Source organism: Hemiscyllium ocellatum, chromosome 9 (genome assembly GCF_020745735.1).
Source record: "Hemiscyllium ocellatum isolate sHemOce1 chromosome 9, sHemOce1.pat.X.cur, whole genome shotgun sequence".
Classification (NCBI taxonomy): domain Eukaryota; kingdom Metazoa; phylum Chordata; class Chondrichthyes; order Orectolobiformes; family Hemiscylliidae; genus Hemiscyllium; species Hemiscyllium ocellatum.
The window spans coordinates 52,103,935-52,115,975 of record NC_083409.1 but is presented as its reverse complement, the minus strand read 5'-3'; the positions used below and the strand labels follow the sequence as shown (position 1 = coordinate 52,115,975).

Below are 12,041 nucleotides of genomic sequence, written 5' to 3'. Positions count from 1 at the left end.
AGTGCCGATTCTCCTGCTCCTTGGATGCTGCCTGACCTGCTGCGCTTTTCCAGCAACACATTTTTCAGCTCTGATCTCCAGCATCTGCAGTCCTCACTTTCTCCTCAAGATTCTAAGACCTCAGTTTCCAGACCCATGACCATTTCCATGTGAAAGAACAAGGGTGGCAGATACATGGGAACACCACCTTTGTGTTGCCCTTCAGGCCACTCACCATCTTGACTTGGAAATATGTCACCATTCCTTCAGTGCCACTGGGTCAATGTACTGGAATTCTCTTCTTAATGATATGGAGATGTTGGTGTTTGACTGGGGTGTACAAAGTTAAAAATCACACATCACCAGGTTATAGTCCAACAGGTTTAATTGGAAGCTTTTGGAGTGTCGCTCCTTCATCAGGTGGTAGTGGTAGGTCCCTACCACTACTACCTGATGAAGCTAATGTGCTTCCAATTAAACCTGTTGGTGTTGTGTGGTTTTTTTAACTTTCCCTTCCTAATGGCATTGCGGGTCAATTCACAGTGGATGGAATGCAGCAGTTCAAGACAGCTTGCCACCACCTTCTTGGGGGCAGCTAGGAACAGGCAATAAATGCTGATCAACCAGCGATACTTGTATCCCACACATTGAATTTATTTTAAAAAGTGCTTTTTAATCCGAGTACCCTTGTCATCAGAATATACTCTTGATGAGCTGCACTCATCCAGGCAAGTGGGGAATATGCCATCTTACTCCTGACTTTCGTCTTGTAGAGGATAGACAGGCTTTGAGAAGTCAGGAGATGAGTTACTTGCTGTAGGATTTCTATTCTCTGACCATTTGTAAATGGATATGTTGCCAGTGAGTGCAACTTCCAAGTGATTTAATACTCAAGTATATGACCTCACAATTAAATAAAAAATCATTGGTATACAAAATGAAGTATTCCACAAACAAGATCTTGGACAAATAGTCTGCTTTTGTTTTCCAAAAAAGCAAAACATTGAATATATGCAGAAATTGCTAGAAATGCTCAGCAGGTCTGGCAATGTCTGTCAAGAGAAATCAGAATTAACATTTCTGGTTTGCTGACTCTTCCTCAGAACTGGATTTACAGCATCCACAGTTCTTTTGGTTTTTATCTAGTATTTAATTCACTGCCACTTCTAGGCATGCCCACCTTGAAGTTCTGCTCCTCTCTACAATGGGATTTCTATTCCAATGTTTTTTCTTGTCCATGTACATTAATTTCACTGTCGCTCATAGTGTTTGAACAGGTATGTGCCAAAACTCATTTCCATAGCCGCACCACATTTGTAAGTGACTGCCTCTGCCTCTGGCTCAGACTCTCTCCATGTGGATTCCAACTCCATGTTTTATCCCTTGTGCTTTGAATCCATCACCGGTATCTCCATGATGATCAACAGTTGCTATCACCACATGCTGAGGTGTACATTCAGTGCCATGTGTCGTCATCTCAACCTCCCTGTCCAACAGCATTGCTTCACGCTGGCTCAGGGCTGCACCACTTTGCAGTTCTAATTCTTCTTCCAGCTCACAAGTAATCCTTTCCTCCTCCTCTTTCTTTCCCCCCCCCCCTTTTTCAGGCATCAAGGCACACAAGATGGACCAACTCAGGGATGCCCATGGCCCTCAGGAACCTTCCTCTCCTCCCCTTTCCTCTGACTCCATCCCCATCCACAAAATCACCTTCTATCGTATGTTCACCATCCCTCCCACGTTTCTTTTTTAAAAAAAAACAATTCTAAGAAAACTCACTGGACCTGAAATGTTAACTCTGATTTCTCTTCACAGACGGTACCAGACATGCTGAGCGTTTACAGCAATTTCTGTTTTTATTTCTGATTTACACCATCTGCAGTTCTTTCAGTTTTTTCCTTGACCATGTATAACATTTTGAGAAACCGAGTGTGTTTGTGCCCAGTTATTGGTTTCAGACTCTTATGTATCTTTTGTTCTAATGCAATGTTGGTTTTCCAAAAATTGCAGATTTGTGAACTAAGGAAGAATTTGAAAAGTCTCCAGGCTGAACTTTACGATGCTGTTCAGCAAGCAACAACTGCTACAACCAATGAACAGCAAGCCAGGGCTGACTGTCAAGAACAGGTTTGCGCAACTATATTGCTATTTCTTTTTCATTAGTGGACAGTTAAGTGGTAACCAAAGATCCATTTGTAAGGGACAAAATTACCACAAGTAGAGCATGCAAAGTAAGATTTTAAAAGCTCAAGGGTCAGTGGGAGGTTGTGACATGTTGGATTCAGACATGGTTTGGCAAGAAACAAAGATTATGCATGGTACGTAAACATGTTAACTGTGCTTCCAGAGGCTTGAGTATTGGATCTTTTATTTGTAATATGTATTAATTGCTTAGTCTTAAAGTCAAGCAGAATGTTGAGGAATTTTGCACGTTGACTGAAAATTGACAATGTGAGAAATCTGTAAATTGCAAAAGATTTCAATGGACTGGACTGTTAAGGAGAAAAGAATCAAATTAAATACACTTCTAGAACCTGAAGATAGCATTTGGGAGGCTAAATATTGCAATGAATAGATAATAGCAAAAGGATTCTGAAGTGTGGAGAAATGGGGGGACCTTGCAGTTCTTGTTCACTGACGCTGAAGGTAGCAAGGCTTGTGGAAAAAGTGATTAAGGCATGCACCTAGCCAGTCAAAGGAATTGGCAAAATCTGCTAGAACATACAAAATACCAGACTGCAACTAGTGCAGAACATGTTTCTAGTTGCTGCATTACCGGAGTGATGTGATTGCATTAGGGACGATGAAAAGGAAACTTGACTTTGCCAGGAAAAGTAAGTTTGGACTACATGGAAAGATCAGATCAGAATGGAGGATTTTTATTTGGAACAGCAGATGCTGAGAAGAGATTTGGTTGAAGTTTGAAATGACAGGGCCTAAACAGAGTGTACAGGATGGACCTATTTTCATCGAGATCAACAATTTGCAACGTGGTGCTAAGAGGATTGCGGAGAAGTTGATTCATGGATGTAAGTTTGCTCACTGAGCTGAAAGTTTCATTTTCTGACATTTCGTCAGTGTACTAGGTAACATCAGTGAGCCTCCAGTGAAGCGCTGGTGTTATGGCCAGTTTTCTACTTTTGTGTTTATGTTTTTTGGGTTGATGCCATTTCTGGTTCTTTTTCTCAGGGGATGGTAGATGGATTCCAAATCGATGATGATACCGTCCAGCGCATCTCTTCCACTTCCTGCATCTCCACCCTCGAACCCCACCTCTCCAACTGCAACAAGGACAGAAACCCCCTCCCCGATCCTCACCTCCCACCAACCTCCAGATACATGACATCATCCCCCACCCTTTCTGCCATCTGCAAACGGACCACATTACGAGAGATATATTTCCCTCCCCACCCCTATCCGCTTTCCGTAAAGACCGTTCCCTCCATGACTATCTCATAGGGTCCATGCCCACTAACAACCCACCCTTTCCTCCTGGCACCTTCCTTTGCCACCGCAGGAATTGCAAAACTTGCACCCCACCTCACCTCCATCCCAAGGCCCCAAATGAGCCTTCTACAACCATCGAAGTTCCACCTGCACTTTCACACATCATTTACTGTATCTGTTGCTCCCAATGCGATCTCCTCTACATTGGGAGACAGGACACCTACTTGCATAGCACTTCAGAGAATACCTCTGGGACTTTCGCACCAATCAACCCCACCACCCCGCAGCCAAACACTTTTTAACTCCCCCTCCCGCTCTGCAGAGGACATGCAGGTCCTGGGCTGCCTCCATTGCCACTCCCTTACCACCCGATGCCTGGAGGAAGAACGCCTCATCTTCCGCCTCAGGACCCTGTAACCCCGTGGCATCAATGTGGATTTCACCAGTTTCCTCACTTCCCTTCCCCATCTCCCACCTTACCCCTGTTCCAACCTTTCGGCTCAGCACTATGACGACCTGTCCCATCTGTCCATCTTCCTTCCCTCTATCCACTCCACCCTCCCGTCCAGTCTATCACTTTTACCGCCACCTCCATCCACCCATTGCACTCTCAGCTACTTTTCCCCCCAGCTCCATCCCTCTCCCATTTATCTCTCCAACCCTGAGGCTCCCAGCTTCATTGCTGATGAAGGGCTTTTCCCTGAAACGTGATTTTCCTGCCCCTCAGATGCCCCCGGACCTGCTGTGCTTATCCAGCACCACGTTCTTGGCTCCAAGTTTGTGAGTGTTTTGATAGAGTCCCGGTTGGAATGCCATGCTTCGATGAATTCTCGTGCATGTCTCTTTCTCAACTGTATGTGAGGATACTGGTGATAGTGGGTCATGTCTTTTTGTGGCAAGTTGATGTTCATGTATCCTGGTGGCTAGTATTCTGCCTGTTTGTCCAATGTAGTGTTTGTTACAGTTCTTGCAAGGTATTTTGTAAATGACGTTAGCTTTGATTGATGTCTGTACAGGGTCTTTTGAGTTCATTAGCTGCTGATTTAGTGTGTTACTGGATTTGTGGACTACCTTGGTGCCAAGAGGCTGAGTAGTCTGGCAGTAACTTCTGAGATGTCTTTGGTGTAGAGGAGAGTGGCTAGGGATTCTGGGCGTGTTTTGTCTGCTTGTTTGGGATTGTTGCTGAGAAATCGGCTGACTGTGTTCATTGGGTACCCATTCTTTTTGAAGATGCTGTATAATTGATTTTCCTTTGCTCTTCTTAGTTCTCTGTGCTGTAGTATGTGGTGGTTTGTTGAAATAATGTTGTAATGCAGCTTTATTTGTGAGCGTTGGGATGATTGCTTCTGTGATTCAGTATGTGGTCCGTATGTGGTGTTTTTCTGACGCTGTTACCTCCAGAACCTCCACCTGAGCTACAAATCTTGTGAAAGCTCACTCAGTTGAGTAATGTTTATCCCATTTTGAGGAGGGCCTGGATGTTTGCTGTCTGGAAAGATGGTGGCTGCAGAAAGCAGCTGTATTTGAAATATCTGAGTTTTTGAAGTGATGATGTAACATACAAGTGATACAAAGAGCAGACAGGAGAGATTGCTATCTTTCTACACTGTATATCTTTTTTTTTCCCCAGGGAAAAAACAAACACCACACAGTATTTGTATATTTATGGCATACAAATTTTGGTGTTTGTAAATTGTTTTAAGTGAAATTAATAAATGTTTACCAATTTCATGGAAATGTTAAACATATGGCCGTCCTTTGGCTTTCCTAGGCAAGGATAGCCTCTGAAGCACAGAATAAATATGAGCGTGAACTGATGCTGCATGCTGCTGATGTGGAAGCACTGCAGATTGCCAAAGAGCAAGTAGCCATGAACTCTCAAGAAAGGCAGAAGTTGGAAGATGCTGCTCAGAAGGCTGAAACACAGATGTTGGAGTATAAGACTGCTAAAGATGATATTGAAAGAATTTTGAAGGTAACTTAGTTTTAAGCAGTTATGATCAAATTAGATTTCCAATCTCTGCATCTGTAATTTGAAGAATGTGTTTGAAGATCTCTCCTTAACCTCGCCTCCACTCTTCTGCCTTTTGTTTTGAAAATGAATGGTCATAAACATTGCTGACATACCTTGCATAATCCCATGTCAATTTAGCTCAATCTTTTGTCATGAGTTCAAGTCCTTTCACTTTTTATTATGTTTAGACTCTCCACGTGCAGGTTAGTGCAATTTGATGACTGCCGAAGTTTTCCTCCATTTGTTATAACCATTCTTTTCTTAGTCAATTAATCTAGTGTGATTTCTTCCTTTCCACATGAGGCCTCCAGCCACTTTTGGAATGGCTAAATCCAATTGTGTGACACAGGAAGCAATGTGCATCGCAATTTCTGATAGTCCTGACTATTTTAGTTGTACTATAGAATTAGTAACACTTGGCTAAGCCAGTTCGGTATAATGATAGCACTGATATCTGCAGAACAGTTGAGACGAAGGCGTTTTCCATTTAAGATCAAATATAACTCAAGTAATTGTTTTATTAGCATCCATCAACAAATTGAGAGTTAGCAGTGCCACTAGGGAAGACACCATTAAGCAAGTTTATGGTGATTTTGACTTGCGGTGTGCTACTCACACAGTAGTCATGTCACTGGGTTAGTAATACAGAACTCGAGACGAAACTTCTTTGACTTGGGATCTGAATCTCACTGTGCAGGTGAAGTTTGAATTCAATAAAGCCTAGAATTAAAAGCCAGTCTCATGAAAGCCATGTTACCTTCGTTCATATTGCTTAAAAAAAATCTTAATTTGCTGTCCTTGCCTGATCTGGCATACATGTAACTCCAGATTCCGATGATGTGGTGAACTATTCGCTTATCTCTGAAATGGACGAGTAAGTCCCTCTGTTCATGGGCAATTTGGCATGGGTAGCAATGGACTGGCATTGCCAGTGATGCACACATCCCATGTGAGAACGTTTTTTTAAAACAAAGTTGGTTTAAGCTCTAAATTATTGCCTTGGTTCTAATTTGGATATCCAGGTTTGACTGCAACATTACACACAATGTTTGTGCCACATGTCTGGAATCACCATTATTTCAAAGGGAAATAATCTCCTTCAATCACCCATTGGCATTCAAAGGCGCTACAGATGTCCTTTCTGAGGCTCACTGATGGCTTGAAAAGTCAGACGAAGTAGTTGTGTTTTTCCATTGTTAGCATTGGGCCAGGCCTTCAAGAGTTCTTAAATAGACATAAAACAATTTGATACGATACTTAAATGTGTATGCTCCTTCACCCTAAAGTGGCAACTTTAGTATATCCCTTATATGTAGGAGATTCTGCAGTACCTCTGAAGCTTCAGAAACCCATGTCCTCAATCATCCTCACCTTGAAGAACAAGAGCAAGAGGTACAAGAAATGCAGTTCCTTCAACATTTATACAATATAGATGGCTCTTTCTTCATTATCACCGGGTCTCTGAGAAAACCTTATTAGCATTGCTTCCAATGTAGATTCAAGCAGTTTGACAGGCACTGATATGACTCAGGACAACTAAGGATAGACAGAAAGTACTCGCCTTGCTGTGAGGTCCACCTTCTGAGAATGAAGTTTTGTTAACATCTATGATACAAAACATGATTACCCTAGCTTTTTTTTTAAACTTCAGGCTAAATATTCTTAACACTCATTCACTAATTGGACCAGAAAACAAAACTTAAGCCTGCCTGTTACTTTCAGAATTTATACTTTGATCATTCAGTGGAGAAAATATTCCAGTCATCAAATAAGTTTCACCCATAAGGACTAGTCCACTTGCAGTAAATGCAGCATGTCTCATTTTGTTGAAGAATAATATTGAATGCACCATGTGTTAAGTTGACTGAAACTGGTAAAATAAGTTTTTTTTTGTTGTTGGAAGCTGTCTTTCATGTTTTGTTTAAAAACAATTTTGAATAGGATGAAATTTCTCAGCTGATAACACGTAATGAGGATCTGCAGAAACAGAACAAACTGTTGCTTGAGCAGGTGGAGAGCCTTAGTAATAAGATGGTGACCACAGTGCAAGAAGCAAATCAGAGTTCCCTAAATATTTCTTTTAATGAAGAGGGCAAATCCCAGGAACAGCTGCTTGAAATTTTGAGGTAATCATTTTGTAATAATGATGTGTAATAGTATACATCGACAATATCCACGCTCTTTGCATGGTTCATTGTTTTCAGTTTGCCATTTGATCTATTTTTGTTCAATTTATTAATATTCTATTTGGAGAAGTCTTCTGAACAGAAGCAATGGGTGCAAAAGGAGAGCTGCGAGAAATGTGGATAGTTTGCACGATTTCTGGAAAGTGACTAAAATTTTTAGCGTTTTTATAATTTTTAAAATCTGTTTGTTTGCTGTTTAAAAATCTCTCCAGATAATGTGGGTGAATCTGGTAGTTTCACATTAATTATTTTTAGTTTTGTTAATTTATTGGATGGCAGATACTTTTTATTTTTCAGATTGCTGTGTATAACAAAAGTGACTAGCCAACCACTATCTCTGAAACTCCCACTAAGATTCAATTTCCTTCCCTCTCACCCTAAACCTATGCCTTATAGTTCTGGACTAGTCCCACCCCAGGGAAGAGACTTTGACTATTTATCCTATCCATGCCCCTCATGATTTTGTAAACCTCTGTAAGGTCACCCCTCAGCCTTCGCTCCAGGGAAAATCTCCCCAGCCTGTTCAGCCTCACCCTATAGCTCAAATCCTTCAACCCTGGCAACATCCTTGTAAATCTTTTCTGAGCCCTTTCAAGTTTCATGACATCTTTCCAATAGGAAGGAGACCAGAATTGCACGCAATATTCCAACAGTCGCCTAACCAATGTCCTGGACAGCCGCAACATGACCTCCCAACTCCTGTACTCAATGCTCTGACTGATAAATGAAAGCATATCAAATGCTGCCTTCACAATCCTATCTACCTGCGACTTCACTTTCAATGAGCTATGAATGTGCGCTCCCAGGTCTTTTTGTTCAGCAACACTCCCTAGGACCTTACCATTAAGTGTATAAGTCCTGCTAAGATTTGCTTTCCCAAATGCAGCACCTCACACTTATCTGAATTAGACTCCATCTGCTACTTCTCAGCCCATTGGCCCATTTGATCAAGATCCCATTGTAATCTGAAGTGACCTCCTTCACTGTCCACTACACCTCTAATTTTGGTGTCATCTGCAAACTTACTGACTATATCTCTTATGCTCACATCCAAATCATTTATATACATGATGAAAAGTAGTGGAGCCAGCACTGATCCTGTGGCACTCCACTGGTCACAGACCTCCAGTCTGAAAAACAACCCTCCACCACCACCACCCTCTGTCTTCCAACTTCAAGCTAGTCTGTATCCAAATGGCTAGTTCTCTCAGACTTCCATGGAGAACCTTGTCGATTGCCTACTCATGTCCATACAGATCACATCTACTGCTCTGCCCTCATCAGTCCTCTTTGTTACTTATTCAAAAAACTCATTTAAGTTCATGAGAATGAATTCCCATGCACAAAGTCATGTTGACTATTCCTAATTGGTACTTGCCTTTCCAAAATGCATGTGCATTCTGTCCCTCAGGATTCTCTCCAACAACTTGCCCACCACTGTTCTACCCTGAACTCAGTTTATATATCCTTTCCGAAGGTAATTTCATCCGAATAATCCCCTCCCACCCAAATGCCTATCTTCTGCTACCAAAGTTTTATTCCTTTGTCATTTCCAAACTTAACTATTCCAATGTTTTCCTAGCTGACCTGTCACTATTGTCATGTATCTTTCTTGAATATATCATTCTAAACTAGCTAATTATGTCTCCATATGAAGTATTGTAATAAAAGGTGCTATATAATTGAAAGATGCTTTTGCACATCATAGATTTATTTTGATAAATATTGTTGCTACAGTCTATCTCTGTGATTGAAGTTTCACATGTGGATAATGGAGAATTGTGAAATTAATAAAATTGTAAAGTTTGAGGTTTTCTGCTTCCTTCAAGAATGAAACACCTAACCAGTTCAGTTGAGCTCGATTTTGATGAGGCTTCCAAGCCTTAGTATACTTAACTTGTCAATAGAGTTTCATATGACTTTATGTGCACCCAAATTTTCCATAGGCCTAAAAAGTCCCTCACGGTTACATGTTCTTTCTGTCAACGTTCCTGCATGCATTCCTCCCCAGCTGTTTGTCAGCTGTCATTTATACTATCTTCTTATTCTGCAACAGATTTCCTTAAATGGCACTAAACATTTCGTGGGAGCTATTAACTCTGGTGGACCTTCAAGATAATTCAGAATACATATTGCTGTTTATAAATCATTTGGTATAATTAATATGCACTTACAAAAAAATAAACTATTAACGGAGCTCAAACGATGCAAAAATTGTAGTGGGTTAAATAATGAATGTTTTTTCCAATTGTGTATAATATAGATTTGTGCGACGAGAAAGAGAAATTGCTGAAACCAGGTTTGAAGTTGCCCAAGTTGAGTCACTGAGGTACCGCCAGCAAGTCGAGAATTTGGAGAGAGAATTGAAGGAGATGCAAGAAAATCTAAATTCTGAAAGGGAGAAGATGCAGGTAAGTAAAGAATCTTGAATTGCTTTAATTAACTACTTGTTGGAAAGCTCTTGACCGAAATTTGGAGATGGGATTTATTTGTTTGGCCAAAATTATGAAACTACTTCAAACCTTGCTTCTGAACCAGTAATTGAGGTTTTCCTTTGTGACATTGATAAATCTGGCTCCTTTGCATCAAATACACTTAACTAAAAATTAAGTTGTGCATCCATATAAATGTAATGCTTGTGTTCCATCAGATTTAAGGCAGTTAAATGTGTTTCAAATTATTCACTGACTGTGCAATTAAATAATTTTGGTGTTTTTCATTTTTAACAATAATAGCAATTTGTTGATCAAATATTTACTTACTGGTTTGAGTTCCTTTCAGGTAACTGCCAAAACACTGGCACAACATGACGAGCTAATGAAGAAGACTGAAACTATGAATGTTCTCATTGAAACCAATAAGATGCTGAGAGATGAGAAAGAAAGGTTGGAGCAAGAGCTCCAGCAGTCAAGGGCAAAGGTCTTTATTCTTCCTTGTTTAAAGCACACTTTATCATACAGAGTTGTGGGGGGATTCCAATAGATAATTTTGAAATTAAGAGTTTTAAAAACCTTCTAAAATGTAAAGTAATCGCCATATTTATCTTTCAACATCTTTCATTGTTTTTTTCTTTTTCCCTCCCTCCTGTTAGAGACCAGACCTGACTCCCTCAAAATATTTTAAGAAGTTAGCCTGGACCCTAACTTTTTTTATTTTAAAGGTAGATGTGACATGCCGTTACTCAGATGCAATACAACTGGTCCAACTTGATTTGATTAGATTAGATTACTTAGTGTGGAAACAGGCCCTTCGGCACAACAAGTCCACACCGACCCTCCGAAGAGTGACCCACCCAGACCCATTCCCCTACGTTTACTCCTTCACCTAACACTACGGGCAATTTAGCATGGCCAATTCACCTGACCTGCACATTTTTGGACTTTGGGAGGAAACTGGAGCACCCGGAGGAAACCCATGCAGACACAGGGAGAATGTGCAAACTCCACACAGACAGCTGCCTGAGGTGGGAAATTGAACCCGGGTTCTGGTGCTGTGAGGCAGCAGTGCTAGCCACTCTGAACACCAGTTAAAATACAAACAAAAGGAAAAGGAATTTAGAAAAACGTAACCATTGGAAATCCTAACCAAATAACAGGCACAATAACTATTACTAATTATTTGTGCCAAAGCAGCACCATCCCATAAACTCATGCCTTGGCACAAAGGGAAATTCACGCACAGATTCTTATTTGCACTTCTCCATTCCAGGAGGAGAAGACATCCAGAGAAGGTTGAGAGAGAATGCCAGCAACAAATCATTCACTGAAATTGAAAGCATTCATCATTTGACTTTTAATTCCATATCTTTATTGCATTGAAATTTATTCTGGGATTCCAAACTGGAATCCCAGATCGTTATCTAGTCTCTGATTTTGGCACTGGATTAGTTATCCAATCTGTAGCATAGAGCTAACTGAAGTCTTCATCATATGATTGAAACATTTCATTTTAGTATACTGAAATTGATAATTTTTCAAAGAAATGTATTTTTAAATTGAGATGTGGATCTTGAATTTTCAATCTGTAATTTGGCTGATATTTCATTTATAACATTGTTCAATTCTTAGATTTATAAGATGGAGTCTGATATCCTGCCTCTTCAGGAATCTAATACTGAACTTAGTGAGAAAAGTGGCATGTTGCAAGCTGAGAAGAAGTTGCTTGAAGAGGATCTCAAACGTTGGAAAGCCCGTGCTCAGGTATGAAGGGAGGGCTGTTTTCTTAAGTTTTTTGTTTTATGTACTCAGTAAATTTCTAATCTCAAACTTCCAGTTGTTACTGTTCATTTATCCCTGTAAGGAAGGTCGTCAATTTAGTTGCAGTGGTTGATGCAAAATGTTTTCTAATTCTGTGAACCTGAACTGATACTAACCACTTTTTTTTTTAAATTTAAGGCTTGTATTTGTCATAGAAAG

General features: G+C 40.5%; 1 protein-coding gene across 5 annotated transcripts in view; it reads left to right on the top strand.

Moving 5' to 3' along the window:
- The window catches only part of tprb (translocated promoter region b, nuclear basket protein), a 151,048-nt gene that overhangs the window by 51,309 nt on the left and 87,698 nt on the right, over positions 1-12,041 (top strand). For all 5 annotated transcript variants that reach the window (XM_060830306.1, XM_060830305.1, XM_060830303.1 and 2 more), the window contains exons 24-29: positions 1,990-2,106; positions 5,198-5,401; positions 7,382-7,566; positions 9,890-10,037; positions 10,408-10,545; positions 11,694-11,825. In XM_060830306.1, the coding sequence (XP_060686289.1) occupies positions 1,990-2,106; positions 5,198-5,401; positions 7,382-7,566; positions 9,890-10,037; positions 10,408-10,545; positions 11,694-11,825 (924 nt within the window). The remainder of the gene's footprint in view (positions 1-1,989; positions 2,107-5,197; positions 5,402-7,381; positions 7,567-9,889; positions 10,038-10,407; positions 10,546-11,693; positions 11,826-12,041) is intronic.